This window comes from Liolophura sinensis, chromosome 11 (assembly GCF_032854445.1).
Source record: "Liolophura sinensis isolate JHLJ2023 chromosome 11, CUHK_Ljap_v2, whole genome shotgun sequence".
NCBI lineage: Eukaryota > Metazoa > Mollusca > Polyplacophora > Chitonida > Chitonidae > Liolophura > Liolophura sinensis.
In genome coordinates, this window is record NC_088305.1 from 6,931,766 (window position 1) to 6,953,463 (window position 21,698).

Sequence of the window (21,698 nt, forward strand, 5' to 3'; positions counted from 1 at the left end):
CACCAGAAATATTTTTATACATGTATCTTTCTTGAACAAGTTGTGTACAAATAATAGACATTGACTCACATGATAAATACACCCTGATAACAGTTTATTATTTAGTGCAGGATAATATACCGATTCTTATCCTAGTCCCTTACAGGGCCGTTTACTCCTGAGAAGTGTGTCAGCAGTTGGTCGGCAGCGATGATGCCGTCTGAATAATTTCTCCATAACACAAATATCTTCGACTGGTCATCTCTGGTGGCCTTACGCTGAACCTTGGTCAGCTTTCCCTCTGACACAAGTCTCACCTGAAGTCTCACCAATTGCGCTTCTTCAAACAATAGTTTGATAAGAATGTTAAACTACAGGTCACCTCGCCTTGCCCGGTGGTTGATTTTGCGGTGTCATCCCTCCACGAATGTAGGACATTTTCCCCTCCGGACATTCCTCACTCCCCGTCATTTTCCCCTCCTGGACACCCCCCCCCCCCCCTCCCCAGATATTTTCCCCTGTTAGACATTTTCCCCTGAGTACATTTTCCCCTCCCTATATATGTGCATGTATATATGGTTATTGGGACATGTAAATAGGATCTTCTTAGTGAGGTGTCTTGTAATGAATAGTCCAGGGGGGTCAAAATTAGCAATTTTCAGATAATGTTCACAAAATTCAGGTATTTTTCTTCATATGTGATAAAAGATTATGAATAGACCTCAGTTCTCTAGAATTTGAAGTAAGCTGTGTTAAGTCATTAATATTTATATACTACCAGGCAAAAGAAAGGTTTCACCCACTTCTTGAGCCCATAAAACAAAAACAAAGGCAGATATAAGAATTAAGAAGATTGGTTTATAAACAAGAATCATTGTGAAATATTCTCTCAAAAAGGCTTTAAAATATTGGCATTCAATTGGCCACAAAACACAATGAAAGAGACAAGGGGTCAGAAGAAAAAATTACACAAATGTAAAGTTAACAGGCAAGTGCATGTATAGTCACAGTATCCACAGAAATGAAGGACTACAGTCATCAGTAACGAGTGTGGCCATCCTAGGCATCAATGGAAGCAAGCACACGCCTCCGCATTGACGTCGTCAGTCGCCGGATGACGTCAACAGGGATAACGTTCCATAGGTTTAACAGAGCTTGCTCAAGTTCCTGTTGGTTAGTTGGAGGAGGCACCAGCTGTCTCAAACGGCGGTCAAGGTGATCCAAGGGATGCTCAATGGGGTTCATGTCTGTTGAGTTTTCTGGCCAGGGCAACACGATGACGTTTGCGGTCTCGAGGTAGTCTGTAACAATGCGGGCAGTGTGAGGTCTTGCGTTGTCGTGTTGCAAGATCGATCCTCTTGGCTGTCGTTGGAGGAAAGGAACGACGACAGGTCTCAGTACCTCATCAACGTATCGCTGGCCAGTCAGATTACCTTGCACAATAACCAGCTGCGTCTTCATTTGGTCACAAATCCCTCCCCAAACCATGACGCCTCCGCCTCCAAACGGATAAACCTCTCTTACGCAGTTTGGCGCGAGACGCTCGCCTCTTCGTCGGAAAATTCGAACTCTGCCATCGTTCCTGAATAGACAGAGCCTGCTCTCGTCTGTAAACAGCACTCTCGCCCAGTCACGTCGCTGCCACCGACGTACAATACGTGTCCATCGCAATCTGCGTTGACGGTGTAAAAGGGTCAAGGCCATCCCACGGAAGGGGCGGTAAAGTCGTAAACCAGCTGAACGAAGACGACGCAGTGTTGTTCTGGGGCCGCTGTTGACGTCGCCGTGACGAATCGGTTTCGGAGGTGGATCTGCCGGATGTAGCGATCTTCAGCCGCAGTTGTTAACCTCGGTCTTCCCGATCTTGGTCTGTCTTGGGTCTGGCCTGTCTGCTGATAGCGTATCAACAACCTCCTGATGGTGGTTTGGCTGCAGTTGAACGTTCTTGCAATGTGACGTTGCGAGACTCCCATGGTGGACATACCGATGGCCTGGTCTCGTTGCGCTTGCGTTGTCTTAGCATACTGTTTGTGTTTTTTCGGTCACTGAATGTCTGCTCTTTCGAGCAAGAGTATTTATGCAACATTACTGCACGTGCATCACGAGCCATGCCTCAAAAGGACGTTTTGCATGTGGTCGCAATTTCACAATTCCAATTGCTGCGTTGGTGACGATGCGTTCTGGTAGAGGAAACGATGCAGTCATACACTAAGTCCTGCTTAGACTCAAACCCGGAACCGCGCTTTTACTGTTTTTATGACAAAAAATACGGTGAAACCTTTCTTTTACCTGGTAGTTTACTTAGGCTAACCAGCTCTCTATTAATGGATTAACCCAAAAGCCAGGTATACTGGCTACAGTCATTTATTTGCATTGCTGGTTTGCCCTTCAAAGGCAATGAGCTCCTGCAAATAATAAAACATCTCTTTATCATGAATGAGATTTCCGTTTACTTTGTCTACTGTCTTTTCCCATATAAGGCCTACATTGTACTGACTGATTGTCTTACAAAGTTTTGATTAAATTAAATTGAACGCCAGATATGGAAAAAACTACTGCAAATGTTTTAAATGATTTAATGATTAAGAACAAGTCTGACTATGGATAATGGAGGACGGACCGCAGAAGAGGGGAAAATGTCCAGGAAGGGAACACACTCACACACACACACACACACACACACACACACACATTCGCGCCAAGGCGATAAAATGTGGGTCAGGGATTTGGTCAATCCATAGAGAACTATTGCCACAATAGTTCTTCTAAGATCTGTTGATCCTACATAAGTAATCCCCTACAGCTTTAAAAACTAAACTTGCATTTTTCGGAGTTGGGTTAACAATTCCAACGTCTGCAAAGTCAGAAAAAAAGATTTGTCTGAGTAGACTCATGAGTAAAACATGATGGATGGTCTTCTCAGCCTGACAAACATTACACAGATCTGAATCTCTTACCATGAATCTTTTCAAGTAGCCATTAACTAGGAGATGTCCTGACCGAAGTCGGAAACACAAGATTTCTACTTTTCTGCTAAAAAAGGAAAAAGGGACGCTGTTGTGAAGTTTGACAACAGGGTTAAATGAGTGATAAAAACGACCCTTCTCTGAAGCGTCACACTCAATTTGCCTTAGTTTAAATGATAATGACTTCACTTTGTTCAGGGCCTCGGATATCGTGAGTTTGAGATTAGAGGTAACATCACACAGCCTTAGGGCTCGTTTGGCTAGTCTATCTGCTCGTTCGTCACCAGGCACCTGAAAATGCCCAGGGACCCAAGCGAAGCAAATGTCAAGACCAGCAAAGAACAGAGAGGACGACTGAAAAACTAGTTCGCACAGGACAGGGTAGCATTTTGTCAACTTAAATTTCGTCATTGACTGTAAAGCACTAAGAGAATATCTGAATGTAACAGCTCTTAATCGTCCTAAATCCCAAAGAAAGAGCTGAGTATTCAGAATTGCATAGAATTCTACTGAATATACAGACATCCGACAATCTAAGAACTTTTTCACATCGCAGTTCTGAAATGCAAACCGAAACCCCAACCTTACCAGTGCCAGGGCACTTAGAGCCATTGGTATCAATTTGCATGTATGTAGACCCATTGCTGCTTGTGTATTCTGCTTAGAAATCACAGAAATATAGTTAGGACTTTAAAGTAAACTTTAAAGTATCGCAAGCCGAATCAAAAGCTTCACATCCATAATCAAGCCTGGGTCGAATAGACGACCTATACATTAAGAGTAAGGATTTATAATCAGCTCCCCAGCTTTTCCCAGATATAGACCTCACCAAGTTAAGCACTTTTTTTGCATTTGAAAACAATGTTTTCAACATGTTTGTGCCAAGTTAATTTGATGTCAAAAGTAACACCCAAGTATCGGAAGGATAAAGACAGCTTTTTGTTCGTGTTACCGAGCTTAAGTGATATGTGCGGCAAAATCCTCCTTTTCATGAACACAACCGCCTCTGACTTCATACACGATAAACGGAACACCCAAAGCTTACTCCATGGTGTTATTGCATGTAGACCCTGTTGGAAAAGGGTTGAAAAGGGTGGGAGATATTACACTACAGGCACTGAGGAGTACCATTCTCACTAGTCATTGGATTTGAGTACGTCCTACCAATTTGAACTCGTATAACTCTCGCAGACAAAAAGCTTTTCACCCAGCCGAGCATTTTACCTCCGAAACCAATATTCTGCATCTTGATGAGTAACCCTCTTCTCCACATCATGATGTATGCCTTCTACATATCCAAGGACACAACCAAGACAGATTCTCTGTTTAGAAACGACTTTTGGATAGAGGACTCTAAATGCACTAATTGATCTGATGTGCTCCAGTTATTTCTAAACACACTCTGCACATCTGAAAATATATTATTTTTAGTTAGAAACCTGAAGTTTACCATGGTCTCTATCATTTTACATAACACTAATGTTAAAGCTATCGGACGGTACGACCCCGGCTCTGCAGTATTCATTCCTGGCTTGGCAATAAGAATCACAGTGGCTGCTTTCCAGCACGCTGGGAGACTCATTCTTGGCCATAATTTTAAGGCGTTCATCAGGTAGGTTTTCCAACATAGAATAATATACCCCATCCTCCTCTGGTGTGGAATCTTATTTTCATACTCAGAGCTTGCTTAAGTTCCAGGAGAGAGAATTAGTTATTAATGGCCAGACCATCGAATAAAATATTATAAAAACTATGGAGTAGCTCTTATTCTTTGTGTTTGATAAAATCAGAATCAAAGTTGCTAGAACTTGAAACGTATGCAAACCTACCCAGTAGCAGATTACACTTATCAAAGTCACTAAAACAGGAAGAATTATCAAATATCAATGCAGGGGGCAGAGGGGGGCTCCGTGGCTCAGTTGGTTAGCGCGCTAGTGCAGCGTGAAGGCTCAGCAGTCTCTCACCAATGCGATCGCTGTGAGTTGAATTCCAGCTCATGCTGACTTCCTCTCCGACCGTACCTGGGAATGCCTGCAGCCAAAAATCATAAATATGGTAAATCATAGTCGAGGGTAACCCCCGGGTTGACTTTCCATAAGCCATAATGCTACCGTCGTAGTAAGGCCGCCGCTGTATAAGTGAAATATTCTTGAGTACGGCGTAAAACACCAATCAAATAAATAAAAAAATAAATGTAGGAATACTACTAGGCTTCTTAGCACCACTTACTACCTTTACCTGGGCCCTTACCCTCTTTAGTGGTGTTGAACTAGTAATGCCAGAGCAGTACTTTCGCCAATAGGCTTCCTGGGCTTGCATTTCCGATAAAAAAACGATATCGTTGATGAAGCGGATGTGAGACGCTCTGTTCTTAGCTCTCTTATTCTGACGTTTGGCATTAGCACACTCTATCGTCCACCATGGAACTGGGGGTTTCAACCAGGCCACCCCTGAAGACTTCGGGATGGAGACACTGGCTGCAGAGTTTATAGCGCCTGAAATGTTGTCAGTAAATTAATCAATGTTCTCAGACACAACAGATTCATTAAATCACGACAAGAATTCAATGGCGTAGGTATTCCAATCAGCTCTTTGTATTTTCCATCTAGACTGGTTACCTACATCATCATAGTGTGGTGATACCCCGAACGTAGCAACCACAGGGTAGTGATCACTTTCATTAGGTAAATCATAGTCCATATACTATGAAAAGCCAGGACATAACTCACTGGAACACAAAGTCAAATCAAGGGCAGATAACTTGTCCGAGCAGACGTCGAGTCTTGTTCCACATGCGTCGTTCAACATAATAGAATCATTAACTTCGATGATGTCTTCAACTACAGAACCACTGGCATCAGTTGATTAGCTACCTTACAGCACATTATGTGCATTAAAATCACCACAAATTATTTTAGGGCTCTAAGCAGTTGATACAATGACGCAAAGCTCAGAAATAATTAGTCTATTACTAGCATTGTACAGGTTTACTACATTTTTACTCTGTAAGGAAAATTTGAAATCCCTGGACTTTAAATTTCCCTGAATGAAATACCACTTTTCCTTAACCAGCGCACCTCTGGCAATACCAGTTCTATCAGTTCTTTTTATGATATATCCTGGGAATGTAAAGTTATAATTACGCTTAAGAAATGTTTCTTGGAGACATCAGGCTCAGCATTAAGATCAGCTAGGAAAACTTTGAATTCTTGACCATGAGCAAAAAAAGACTGAATGCTTTGATGCAGTATACAGAAAGCCGTCGTGAAAAAATAAAAACACGGATTTTAAGATTCTTGTATAATCCATTATTTACCGGCGATTTTCCTTTGCTTCAGCACAACCACAAGCTCAGAAAGAACAACAGTATCACTACCAAGATGGCGACGAGCACAGTTAGCGATGAAACTCATAACTTCCGAGTTCTTAGGAACTTTAGCACAATGAAACAAAATTTCTGTTATCATTACCACAACACTCGCGAGGGTAACATCTGAACAGTAGTCCGCCAGGATAGCCATGTCATTATCAGTCTGTACGCCAACAGAATTAGTTTGTGGTTTGGGTTTAGGGATAGGTGGGATAGGTGATTTCGGGTGTGATACACGCTCAAGGCTTCTAGATGCCTGGGTCGTCGTCATATGACTGAAAAATTGTTGAGCACGACGTTAAACCCCACGCACTCACTCCAGAAACCTGGGAACACTCTGTATCCTTTTGATCGGACAGCATATGGTCGGGATAAGTGTGTCCGGGACGAGCGTTGCGGGCAGATTTTTAAGCTGCGGAGTACGAAACATTTTCGGTAATTCTGATATACTGAACCTTACTTGCCTCCTTCCTGGCCACAGACCCCCATAAGTTTTCCATAAGCGACAATGTTAACGTTTAGCGCTGTAACTCAGTCCCAAACATTCCGAGGCCAATAAGCTTTGGGGCATACCTGGCCCAGCCTGTGAGAAAGAAGCCATAAAAATCTTAACATAGATTGACCACCAAAATCTGGACCTTTCCATGCCGGCAGCTGGGAGGGGTGCCTAGCAACGCCAAGGGGACGTCATTCACAGCCTCATCACCACCTGTTTCCTTGTATCCTCTCGCCCAGAATTTCAATCGTTTATCATTAAAATTCATACCTGCCCAAAGCTTAATTTCCATCATTTTGATACCAACCAAGCGCCTGTACACCAAAAACGGCAGGCTGGCAGCAAAAACAGACATTACAGCCTAAAATACACAGAACTACAATCAAACCCTACTGAAAAACGGAAGTTGTAATAGGGGTCTGTGTCTTCCTGGCTAGACAGCCGCCATAAGGAGCACTATGGCTACATCCACAGTTAACACGACATGACGACATAGATGGCTGGCAGTAATGTATGTCTTTGCCCATTATGGAAGTCAGCCTCAGCAAACGCTTGACCTGACCCCTGCCAGAGCATGTTACAAGTAACTCACGTGATGGCAGTCTTTTCACGGACTTCAAACTCTCAACAACCTCATCTGAGGCTTCAACAAATTTTACAGGATTGAACGAGCATACAGGGGATTCACCTACACCAGACATGACAACATCTAAACTACAGTTTGTTTCAGTTTCTCGTGCTTTCTTTCTGCCATCGCCTTCCTCACTATCATTTCTATTTCGCACCCGCTTGTCCCACCTTTAGGGTCACACCATAGTGAAATCCATATCGTCGCCATCGCTCTTCATTGTGGCTCAAATGACAAACAGTAGCCTAAGTAAACTAGGTGCAAGCGGGGTGAGATAATTTACAAGAAAGTTAGGAGAAAATGTATGGCCATGTATACTACAAAATAACTAAGTTACAAAAGACTATGTACAATCACGCCAACGTACTTAACTATATACATTTACTTTGAAAATTATACGGATTTAGTCAGCTACAAGCAACTGAAGTGCAAAAACAACATAAGCTCAGCTTACAAGTGGAAAAAAACACGTCTGTCCCGCTTGCTGACTCAACTGGAAGTCCCAGGAAGGGAAAACATCCAGAGGGAAATATGTCCGTTCCCCTTCCTGCACGTCACTTTTTGTCCAAATGGAACGCACTCGAGTGAATGTCCACACACTGTTTTCCATCTAGGTGACTGGACATAATCGAATAGAGATATCAGTTCTAGTGTTGTTACATTTCTCTCTTGCTACTTCTCAAAGGTGGGACGCACAAAATCAGCTAGCAAGAGCCGTGGCCGGGTATACGTTTTCAGCCAGGTATATCTTCCAATTTCCTGATCTCTATGATTATTTCAATCCTGCACATCCTGCTTTCCTGCTAGTTATGCCGAAGCTAACCTAACTATCGTTAGTGATCATCTCATTATTGTAGCATGTAATTCAGACATACTTATGAAGGGAGCTTATTTATTGTATACGTTTGATTTCCGTGTTCTTAAGCTGATATGTTTTTCTATGGCTCCAGAAATTTGGCAGCAGTTCCTTTCCTGTGTTTTGTTTCCGTCTGTTAGGTAGGGTATGCATGATATGTATGTAGGCAGTAGGCCTACTAAGGTTTCCCCGAAACGGTTGGTTTTTATCTCTTGGTATACAGCTTGGGTTGTGTCCTAAGATATAACGACACAATAAAGCGCCACAGCTTTCTTCTTTGGGACGTAAAATTGGCTTTACACTACAGTTTTAATGGCCCAGCGGTCAGTCCAGAAATATAGTAATCTGCAGTGTTGAGGTCAACAATGATAACTGTCAAATAAATGTGTGTGGAGAAAGAGTCCGAATTGGGGGTGGGGTTGAGTGGGTGCACGCACACCTGACATCGCGTTCTTTTTAAGTTCATCAATAACGTCATTTCCGAAAATTTCCAGCTATCCACGGAAAATATGTACAAAAAGAGTGGTTATCAAAAGATATAACATATGCCTCAAGACTTTATAGAAGATTGTTTTCTTGCATAACTTTTCCCTTAAAAGCAAAATCTTCGTTTTGGAGTTCTTTTTCATGTGTCCTTTAACAATGTTAAATTCGCCATATAGTAATGCAGCACATGATGGGCGGTTTATCTGTGTAACAAGCTTAATATATCCATAATTACTTTTGGTAGTTTGAAATTTGCATTTAAAAATTTTTCAGCATGGAGGACATCGGTTTTATATCCGTTTCTATTTGCTCATGCTGGTTTTCTCTCTGGTCGTACGTGGTCGCAGGTGCGCATGGTCGTGGATTTCCCACGGGCCCTGCCCAGTTTCCTCCTACCATTAGTGGAATATTCTTGAGTACGGTATAAAACACTAATAAAGTCAGATAATAATATGCAATAAATTCAGTTTTATTCTGTCTCCATAAGTTTCCTTAAACTTACCTTTACATACAGTGTGTCACACACTCTATGTGAGTAAAGAAAAACTTTTTTACTTGATTGGTGTTTTAAGCCCTACACAAGAATAGTTTACTTATACAGTTGCAGCAAGCATTATGGTGGTAGGAAATCGCAAACATTCACAGGTTGCTAGCTGATCTTCTCACGAATGCCGGAGAGAAATCCAGTCTGAACTGGGCGTGAACTTACAGCGACAGCATCGGAAGCTTTGAAAATTTTTCGAATTTAAAAAAGGGGTTTAAATCGTTTTCAAACTGACTCGTTATTTCGAAATTGATGCTACAATAAAAAATATATTTCTGCTGTAAACAGTCATTTCTATGCTAGTATATAGAGTACAACATACATTCTCGCACAGCTAAGGGACCCAAAGGCTTTCATCGGACGCTCCTTGTCCTCGATCATTTCTGTCATTCATACTGGTTCTAATCCAACTCTGGATAGTTTGACAATGGCCTTAAGTCGGAAATGACAAAATGTATAGCTTGTTGTGAACCAATTTAGTAGTGTTTTGCTGATCGCTTATCTTAAATCCCACTGATTAGGAGGATGCCTTCTGCAAACATTTGACTATAATCTGTACACAACTACTTGTGAAGACCTGTGCAGTGTGGACCATAGTGTATGCATATGTTAACAAAAACAGCAGCCTTAACCACACACCAGGGTTCCATCGCTCAGGACTTGTAACGATACAACACCAATGTACGCTTTCATGGAGATTATATTTTTTTTTCAGAATTTTACACAATTAAATGTATAATAATCTATTCACAGTTTGACTGAACATATCTTGACTGAAAATAATTGGCTAACAAAAAATTTATGAATGTTGTGACACATGCATGAGGCTCATTTTCATATGGTGGTTCTCTGATATCTATATAGACTATAAAAATGGCCATCCCCGGCGTCGATTTGTAGTACTTGCATAAGCAGTTATAATGACCAGTCCCGGCGTGGAGATGGTTCTACAGTGTCTATATAGGCTATAAAAATGAACAGCCCCAGTGTCGAGGTGATTGTGTGGTATTTACATAAGAATTTACAATGACTAGTCCCAACGTGGAAGTGGTTTTATAGTATCTACATGCATATAATTGTAATTCTTTATTTGTTCATTGAGGATTTCCCACAGCTCTATAGCCACGACGGGATCTTCTCGACATAATATCAACGTATATACATAAAATAACATAGAAAACAAAGAGAACAAATGACAGATCCATGTACACAATAAGGTGATGGGAACAAAGAAAGATCAAAATCAAATGATATTACTGCTGGGCTTGGATGGTGAATCTATCGCTTAGTTCAGATGAACCAAATAAGAGTAAGTACAAATGTGTTTAGAGCAACTGGTCAAAAATACAGAAGGGTGAACTTTTGGAGATATAATTCTAAAGATGCTTTTTAGCATGCGCTTTCTATGTGTGGCATGGGGGGGGGAGGGGCAGTCAAGGAAATAATGAGATGCATTTTCACATTTATGTTTACATTTACTACATGACTGATCGTCGATAATGTTATATTTAAAGAGGTCACCGCGAAGAGCGCTCAGTGCCGTTCTCATTCTACAAAGCAGAATAGAGGGAAAGGTGTCAAATGAATTATACACAGAGTTTAGATCACGGTTAATACCGTATTGAGAGTACAAAAAGTTCTTAACTGTTTCCAATGAAGAGTTTTGGATATGATCAGGCAATGAATTCCATTCTTTAGTAGTCTTGGGAAAGAATGAAGAAGAGAAAATCTGAGTTCGGCATTTAAATAATCCAAAGTGATATAGTCTATTTCTAAGATTGTAGGCAATTGATTCGCTGTAATACCTTTGAGTTAGTAAGGTATTTAGGTATAGAGGAGAGAGCCCATTGACGATTTTATGAAAAAAATAACAGAATGCGCTTGGATCTACACCGACTGTATAAGAGTTCCCATTTTAGTTCATTTAAAAGAGATTTATATAAAGTTCGACGTAAGTCTCCTGTATATAACAATGCTGCTCGGCGTTGGACATTTTCCAATGAGTTGGATAATGTAACGCTGCAGTTGTCAAATAGAAAATCTCCATATTCAATAAAAGACCTGATCAAGCCGAAGTACAGTGTAATCATACACTCTCTAGTTAGTGTTCGCCTGGCCCGACTAATCGCATTCAAATTCATATTACTTTTCTTAACTATAGCTCTTACCTGCTCATTCCATTTACCATTTTGTTGCACAATAATTCTGAGATGTTTGTGGGTCGGAACGCTCTTCACATCTACGCCATCTAAATACAATCTCGGATGTGAGGGATTGCTTTTCAATGATATTAAGAGATAACACAAGCCATTGACTAGCCCAGTTGAACAGACGTCCAAGATCACGATTAAGTTTAGCCTCAGATGTTGCTAAATCTAAGATTTCTTCAGACAAGGATGTGTCATCTGCAAATATGTTAATATTACATTCAATGTTCATATTAATATCATTTCAACCACGCAATTAGAGGATCTTCAGTTCCCAACTGCTCTAACTTAAACAGGAGACCATCATCTTTATCAAATGCCCTACTGACATCTAAAAATAGTAAATAGGTGTCATTTCCACTGTCAAGACTTTTGTATATGTCATGAACAATTTTTGTAAGCTGGTATACAGTCGAATCCCCAGGTTTAAATCCAGAGTTCCGTGGTATAAGAAGATTATTTGACATACAATACTCACACAGATGTTTATACATGACCTTCTCCAAGATCTTAGAAAGAGGGGGTTGAAGGGACACTGGTCGATAATTAGAAACTTCATGTCTATCTCCTTTTTTAAATACAGGGCAGACTTGAGAGAGCTTTCATGCTGTTGGAAAGACAGCTGTAGGTAAGGAAACATTAAAAAGATTCATTACGGAAGCTGCAATACAATCAGCAGAATTTTTAAGCATGAAGTTGTTCATACCATTAGTACAGAATTCATTCGCGTTTTCATCGTCATTTGACATGTTTTTGCCATTGACAGTAAGAGGAGGAATAGGCGGTTTTGTTTTCGATCCTAGTAGAGCTTTCATTATCGACCAGTATGTTTTTGTATCCAGCTGGGGGTTGGAGAGTTTACCTTTTAAATATGTGGAGTAACGCAGTATTGCTTGACGTTTAGCATTATTGGCCTCCCTTCTAGGTATGTAATATCGAAACTTATCCCCATAGGACATTTGTCCGTTTGTCCGTTTGGATTTTTTTGGAAACAACGATTCCTTACTCGTATCTTGTACCGAACATCGTTGGTCATCCAAGGCTTGTCACGTGGTCTAATAGTGGCTTTCTTTGCAACATGACAAAAACAAACTGTTCCAGACAAATAATTTGTCATTAACATGAGAGAAACTATTACGAACGGCATCAAATGGTGTAACAGAGATAAGATTGCGCAGAGCATGTAAATCGGCACATTTGAAGTCCCACACATGTCTTACAAAAGTCTTTGGTTTATCGTTACATAAGATTGTATAGGACCATAAATAAGACAATGGTCGAGATTAGCCATTGGTGAGGCAACTCCGTAGTCAATTACATAACCAATACAATCCGTTATAATTAAGTCCAATACATAAGCAGCATCATCAGTATATCGAGTGGGATCATTAATTAGTTGAAAAAGATTTTTCCCAGCTATCATATCATCAAAGCTCATTTTTAATTCGCTCATATCGTGGTATTTTTCCCAGTGTACACATGTATCATTAAAATCAAACATTATTAACACGGTATCGGGATCTTCTGTTAAGACCGAATTTAAATTTTCCTCCAGATTACTTAAAAAAAGCTTACGTAAATGAGCCGGTTGGTTAGGTGGGCGGTAACATTATGCAATCAGCACGCCTTTGTTATTCTGTTCCACCATTACCCATATCATCTCATTGCCATTCTCTAAATCCTTACGTCTAGTAACATTAAGAGATTCCTTGCAATAAATTGCCACCCCTCCTCCGTGTCTGTCTCTGTCCTTTCTTTCTATGCAATACCCATCTAGATTAACAGTATCATCAGGGATATCACCACTAAGCCAGGTTTCCCTTACACACATAACATCACAGTTATATTCCTTTGATAACACAGTGGACATTTCATCTAACTTAAAATAAGAAGACAGCTGATCATCACCTTGAGCCAATAAACTCATGGCATTAAACTGACAACAAGATAAATTGTGCAGATTTGGGGGTCATGGGTTTCTATGTACATCACCACACCTCATTAAGATTGCCATATGTATAACTAACGAGTAATGCAGATTGCATTGTGTACTTAGAACAGAAAAAAATAAATATAACAGTAAGGGATTCAATTCCCAAGAATATATTTCGCAAGTCTTCAAATAATGTAAATAATTTTCGAAGACGAAGACTCACTTTATAACACATATAATTATGCCATGCCCCAATTGCCACTCATAAGCTGTATGGTTTTATAAGCTATAAAGTGACCATTCCACACGTGGAGGTAGTTCTACATGTAGAAACCAATTAAAAACAAGCCTCGGACGAATTAAATATGATCTGTCCACAATAATGTGAGATCATCCAAGACAATGGACTATTTCTAGTCTGTACACGGAATTATCCGCAAGAAATAAAGACTTCAGCAGTTTAAAGATGCATATGTACAAATCTGGAATAATTTGAAAACTAAACTAAAATCATATACCACTGTGAATGTCAACTGTTACACTTCCATTAATCATTATCTTATTATTATTACCAATAATGAAACAATATTTTTCTCCATAAAATAATAATTTCTTCAGAATAGTTGACCTTATTTCTTCAGAACAGCGAATATTTTACTTTGTAAAATACCGAAAACCCAGTTTCAAATCAAAATGTACTGCTCACTGCTCTACAAATTCTCGCCTGATTTAAATTCAACCTCACTGGAACACACATACAAAAAATACAAAAATATACTCGTCAGTTTATATGGGTGAAGACAGTTTGTGCAGGTCCCTAATACATCACACATGTCACACACGTGGCAAACACATGTGACACTCATTTTAAGCGTCCTTCTATTGTATTCTTTAAAGTCAACATGACCAAAAATCAGTTCACGTTACGTCTCAAGAAATTTTACACTCCGACCAGCAAACACACTGGGTTTGATATTTCATCGTCGACCTTGCTGTGACGCTTTTGTTACGTATACGTGAATGTATAGATGTAATCTGGCTAAAGCCGACTCCTTTATTTGGTGTAGGCTTACGTCGAGTGCCTCATTGTGTATATCTGGTTTCGCTTAACCCGGTCCTGAAGGCAGGGGGTACGTTTAGTCCCAGTACACTGTATAAGGGTTTTGATCAAGGCGGATCTGAGGTTACATTTCAAAATTCAGCAGTATTAATACCCAGTGTTTGGTCTCCGTTTCAGTACAGATCCGTGTCACCGCTTTAAGACATTTATAACTGTCGACTTGTTAATTTATTTGATTGTTTTTTTCCGCCGTACTAAAAAATCTTTCAGTTACACGACGGAGCCCAGCAATATAGTGGGCGTAAAAACGTTATAGCTGTAGATAGCAATATTTCAAGATGTACAGTCTTTTAAGTGTTGTCTGTTGAACGCCCTTATGCATCGAATATTTCATTCAATCTATTTCTTCTCTGTATAAACACTGTTATTAACATGAGACAAAAAGCACAAACACTTTAACCAATACACTCTTGAATCTTGCAGAATAAAGGCAGAACATGGGGTCGGTCAGGTGATCGTGTCACATATTACAAACTGCAGCAGACACGTCACGTCCTCTTTTGCCGAACTAGGCTCTTTCCCTCCATTTAACACTCTGACTTATTATAAGGCACCATACATGTTCTGATCTTCTTTTCAGGGTTGTACTTTTTTAGCTAAAAGTAAGACCACCTACTTATTTTTAATCCGCTTTTTTTGTTGCTAAGAATTCAGTTTTTTCGGCTAAAAGCAACGCCACATACTAGTATAGATCTTTGCTATCACGTATGTTCAGCGTCACAACAGAAATGACATCCAGTAACGTTACTTTAAAGTGTAGATCAGGAGGCAAAATATTTATTATACAAGTGACTTGCTGTTATAACCAGTTGCTAGGCTATGTGATGTGACACTATATAACTATAACATTATTTATGGCATTTTTTTCTCGATTTTGTCTTTAAGGAAAATAGTTGTATGCTGGATATTTTGGAATACAAATGGGACAGGTTGGTAGAATGGAGGAAATGGATGGAAGAATGAATATGACGTAACGTCACCTCGGTAATATTTCGGCCTTATTGTGTTGACGACATATTCAAAAAAGTGACAGTGGATTGACCTTGAAAGACAGCGTCAAAAAGCCAGACTAAAATATAGACACTTGTAAAAACCAGTAAAAAATATTCAAACAAATTCGGTAAAATAAAACATGTAATCAGGAAGATGTTTTATACCTGTCCACAGAATATAATGGTATGGTTTATGACAGGCCAACAGCTCTCAAATAATGACCGCATCACTAAGGACGCTGTGACATAAATCATACATGCATATAGAGCTAAGCCATCCGTGAAGAACATTTGCAAAGTGTACATTATCAACCAGAATATGTTACATGCCATATTAGGCATCACAAAATACACACCTCGGAGCACTGCGCCCATCAAAAATAAAATTATGTGTTAGACTGGAATGTCCAAAATGACACATTGTTACAACTACTTGGTCTCTGCAAAACATACGCTCAGTTAAGACTTTATCTCAGGGTGAATAGCTTGGGGTTTATTATGTTCACCTTCACATCCTGTCTGTTTCACTAAAATACGCCTGACCTACCTGGGTACAATACCAACCTAACAGGTACAAGTACAAAAAAGCTTCTCATGTTACTTATGACGTAAAAATGGCTTTAAATTACAGTTTTCTTAACATCAGTCGGGAAAAGTAGCGTGCAGTGATGACGTTAGTGTTAACAGATGTCAAAACAGCCTACGTATCCGGTTTGAGCATGCGGCTATAAAGTCACTGTGGAACGTATGTGAACAAACAGTCTGCAGTCGAGAGCTGTCGAATTGTAACAATTCAAGATGTTGCCAGTTATGTGTGGAATTCTTTTGTTGAACACCGGCTTTGTGGCGTCTTCGTATAACACATTTTTGAAGAAGTTTGATGTTCAACCGTTGGTGTAACAAGCCGATGAAGACGATCGTTGCACGTGGACCGGTATGTACTTCTAATAACATCGATTTGAGGAATATGATAACAGTGCGGTAGTTCACAGGTATGGAGTTGTGATCGACTAACATATGACATAATACGAAACCGTCAGTGTTATCTTCTTCAGAATATATAAGCAACGTGTATTTCGTATTGGAAACAGTCTGTTAAGCACACGATAGCTGTAACTGGTAATTTCACATGATACTTCATGCATGGATTAAATTTGCCACAAAGTTTAAAACTTCACCTGTAGTATTACAAGCTGAGCCACTTAAAGAACTAAAGCCGTTCACCTGGAATTACCCTGAGTTGTGTTTGCACTTGAGGAGCTGTCAACCGAACTTAACAGAGAAAGATGCGATTCGGATCAATGGAGAACATAAATAAATATACCAAGTTTGTTTTGGGCACCATAAAATGGGATGCGAAAATAAGGGTTTAAATTTAAGATAAAGCTGAGGGGAATAACTCCAATGTACTTGTTCTATCCCATTGAAAAGAGTAGTACACTTTTGTTAAAGGAAACATGGGAGACCTTTGTGACGGAATAGTTAGTGTGCTAATGCAGCACAAACATCCGAAGCCTCTAACCAATGAGGTCGCTGTAAGTTCAAGTCCAGCTCATGCTGGCTTGCTCTTCGGTCGCACGTGGGAATTTCTGCCAGCGTGTTTCCCCCGGTTTCCTCCCGCCCTACCTGCTGTCCGCCATCGTATAAGTTAAATATTCTTCAATACAACGTAAAATACCAATACAAACAGTGAATAAATATATAGAGGGAACATACATTGAATCAAATTTTGAGTATATATCGTGCTGAGCCTGCCAATTTGACTGAATTAATAATCCATATGAATAATAATCCATTACAAGACAACTCTGGCATGTCAATATGACTTATGGTGGCCTGGCTAACTCAGATAATGAAAGTAGATCCCCATCTCTGGGCCTTACAAACTACAGATGGATAGTCTCATGTCCCATGAATTCAGTCTGCTTGTTTTAAACATTGAACACGGAAAGAAAACAGGCCAGAATTTAGTCACCAAACATGAGAAAATCTACTCCGCTACGATCGAGCCACCTCTGACCTTGTGAGGTCTCAGCAGTACATTCACTGCTGATATCTGGGGTCTCTCTATTTGTACAACACAAAGAGCAGGAAATAATCGCCATACTTTTACAGATAAATATTACATTTTTCCATGTTCGGGTGTGGCTTCCGTCTGCAGTAACACAACGTAGGCTACTGTATAGTTACATACATGGCCTTATTATGCCACAGATTTACAAAATATTGACAAGATCTCGTCAAAAACGCCCTTTGATTACAGAGCACACGATTGTAGTTGTACGAGGCTTTCCAATTCAGCCATATCTTCTGAAAGAAAATGCCGAAGGACGAGCCCGTACAATATTCCCTCAAAATTCCAAATGAAAAGGATGTCTGGATTTTCACTCTCTGAATGCAGAATGTGTTTAGCTACATCTTTATTTGAAACAGCAGCCTGTGACACGAACTGAAGGATGTCGCCATTAACCCCCTGTAACGGTAACTAAGACACATTTTAATTTGGCATTTCTATGAGTCACCAATCGTTGTTTCCATGCAGTAAAATTCATGCCTTATTTATTTTTGCCGATGATTAAACACAAACGATTTACTTGGTTGTTAATTTTATCGGCGTTGACAGACTGTTGCTGAAAGTGCAACTCACAATGGGTTGGCCGGACTGCATGGATCTTCGTGTCTAAGCCGGCACCGCTCAATTTGGCTATAAAAAATGTATAGCCTGTTAACTGCGACACCGTGACAAATTCACCCCAGATACTACCATAATTCGGTGGATATCCAATTGATATCACACAAACCAGTCGGGAGCGCATTTGTGTCATCTACGTGACCCAATTGTGAGCAAAATTCGGTCATCATATCGCGTAGTCGAAAATTTAATGTGAAAATAATGTCGTTGGAGTTCTTTTAAAGCACTGACTGGCTGTGACTATGTTGACCAATATGTGGTCGGGCGTTCGAATCCAGATTTCATTGTTTTGGTCTGTTAGTCCTTCCAAAAACCTGATCTCATCCCATAGACATATGGTAAGAAGTACTTATTTCTCAGTAGATACCAGAAAGACAAGAGAATATTATGATTAGCACAGCCCTAATTTTCGTTTGAGAAAAAAAAACATGACAATGGCAGATTTCAGTAAGAACCTTGTATGAAGCAGAAACATTACAAAAACTGTGACGGACAGCTACACCAATAAAGGCAGGGAAAGAACTGACGTTTTTTTTTTTAAACGGTAAGTCCTTACTTTTTCTCCGTGATGTTTCTCCAAACAGGATCATGGAATAGATACAGTGGCCCGCCCAGTTTTGTTAGTTCTCACATCGACTGTACAGGCATAGTACTGTATTTGGCGTAATTCAAGTAAATCTTCCAGTTATAGTTTTGTCCAGAATTCATCATCATAGGCTGATATCGTACAGGTCAAGTATTTCTTGTGTTTGGATAATATTACCATGATCGACGTTTCGTGTATTAATGTAAATCGCGATTAATATAATCAAGGAGGCATGCACGGCCTGACATCACCCGGCCATGTCTCCGCTGTCGACAAGATAGACAGACAGTCCAACTTTAATGGATTTTTTTAAAAAATGGAACTAGTTAACTTAATAGTTTTAATTGGAGTTTACAGACTTTGTGTTGTGTGTTTACGGAAAATTAAGTGTAAAAATAAAGTCGTTGGGGCTCTTTAAGGCGCCGACTGGCAGTGACTATCTTGAGCTATAAGGGGTCGCGTGTTCGAGATCTGTTTTCGCTGCTTTGGTCCCTTTAGTTTACCACGATCGACGTTTCTTGTATAGATGTGATTAGCAATTTTTCTCACGCCAGGATTTTTTGTCGAGTGCACATATCCTACAGACTGTACAGCAATACAGCAATGCAACCACACAAAGAGCGGCGTGTACCAAGTGTTTCCGTTCGGAGTGGGAAAAGGCTTCCTTGTGTACTGTGACATGGTGACGCAGGGCGGTGGGTGGCTGGTGAGTTTGTAAATTGGATTATAAAATGGCAAACCTGTAACTCTCGTCATGAATTACGACAGATATACGAATGTCTACTACGACACCCAGATCTAAGTCTGTTAGACAATTCTAAGCAGTTGAATGCCGTTTCAGAGATACGAACGACACGAGTTTTAGGCCGTAAGTGCTAATAATTTTTTTACACAAAATACATAGAAATGTAGTTGGATCCGTGCTCTGTAATGCTGCCTGTCACACATTAAACAAAACCAGAGTTTCAACAAATTAAGTTAATTTTTTTTTCTTTCATTTAATATTTTACGCCGGATTTATGAAGAAGGAAACTAGCGTACCTTAAAAAGTTTCTGAAACAAAAACTCCTGGCGCAAGGCCAGTAAGAACTAGAAACATCTGAGACCAAACCGCCAGACAACACGTAGTTTAGATTGTAATGAATTCATTATCTTATGTATGTTGTCTAATCTGTTTCAGACCAGATCAGATTGAAAAGGCGTCATACCACATGGAAATATGGTATTTTAACAGACCTTTTTGATATGGGATTAAAGGGTCGTTTACCATTATTTATATTTTTATTTTCATCTCGTCAATGTAAGGTAAGGGTGGGGCCCACTCTCTCGGACTCTCGGGAGCAGGAGATAGATGTGCCCCAGGGAAATATCCTTTCACCAACACTGTTTAGCATATAAAAAAATAGTTTGGCTAAAGCAATGACATCATTCTGACACAGGGGGTTCTTTATACGTGGATGATTTCCTTATATGCTACCGACCTAAGGATATGAATAATATCGAGCGGAAACTGCAACTTTGTCTCAGTAAGATCGAGGAATGGGTAGTTGTCAATGTTTTTAGATTATTTACCTCTAAAACCGTTGCTATGCATTTTTGTAATAAACGAAAATTCCATCTAGACCCTGAACTTGATTTTATAGTAAACCAGTGAAAATTGTTAAAGAAGAAATTTTTACGGGTTATATCTGATAGGAAATTATCTTTTTTACCTCACATAAAAATGCTTACGGCTAAATGTACAAAGGCTCTGGATATAATTAAGGTCGTGTCCAGTACCGACTGGAATGCTGACTGATCAGTTTTACTTAATTTATATTCATTAATTCATTATATCGTTCTCTGGTGAGGTCTAGATTGGACAGCGGTCCATTATTTACGGTTCCGCTAGGAAGTCGTATATTAAAATGATGGGTCCGGTCCATAACCAAGGTTTGAGGCTCAGCCTTGGTGCTTTTAGAACATCACCAGGGGAGAGTTTATACGTAAAGGGTAACAAGCTTTCTTTACATTACAGGTGTATAAAACTGAACCTTCAATACGCTACAAAGCTTAAAGCTCACCCAACAAACCCTACCTATGACTGAGTTTTCAATCCATAATATGTAGACAAATATAATACTAAATGTCCCAACAAGATCCTCTCTTTCGGTGTTTGTATTCGAGACGATATTGTAGAAGCCGGCATCAGCTCTGAGGACATAGCTAAGGTAACTTTTCCGGAGTCTCCTCCATGGCTTCTTCCACAACCTGAATGGATATTTGATCTTCGTCGACATGACAAATTAGATACAAACCCTCTGATAATTCAGCAAAATTTTGTTAAAATTAAGGCTGATTATATGGATTATAGATTTATATATACTGACGGGTCGAAGGATGGCGACAAGGTTGCGGCTGCAAATGTCTTAGAACAGCGGGTCACCTCCCTTCGTCTTCCATCCTCATCTTCAGTCTTTTTTCAGAGGCCAGGGCTATACTCCTGGCCTTATCAAATGTTTCTTCTGGGCGTGCCCAGAGGGCTGTGATATGCAGTGACTCGCTTGCTTGCCTTTTGGTAATTGAGAAAAATTTAAAAATTTTACATGGACAACTAATTAAAAGAGGTAAAAATATTATTTTCTCCTGGATACCAAGTCATATTGACATCCATCAAAACACAGTTGCAGACAGGGAGGCGAAAGCTGACCTCAATAAACCCATATCTGAGATTAAATTTCCTTATACAGACTTTTAAGTGTAATATTCTTAAATATATTCGTCGCCTTTGGCAGAATGGGTGGGACTTGCAGGTCCATAACAAACTGCATGCCATTCGTCCTGTCATTGGCTATAATTATTAT

General features: G+C 39.9%; 1 protein-coding gene across 3 annotated transcripts in view; it reads left to right on the forward strand.

The window, feature by feature from the left end:
* The window catches only part of LOC135477639 (fibrinogen C domain-containing protein 1-like), a 51,507-nt gene that overhangs the window by 20,330 nt on the left and 9,479 nt on the right, over nt 1-21,698 (forward strand). Inside the window, exons 1-2 of one of the 3 annotated variants that reach the window (XM_064757810.1) lie at nt 16,356-16,511; nt 19,410-19,561. The exons of 1 other annotated variant lie outside the window; for it this stretch is intronic. In XM_064757810.1, coding sequence (XP_064613880.1) covers nt 19,535-19,561 — 27 coding nt within the window. In that variant the 5' untranslated portion in view covers nt 16,356-16,511; nt 19,410-19,534. One more of the 3 variants, XM_064757809.1, reaches the window with a different exon arrangement.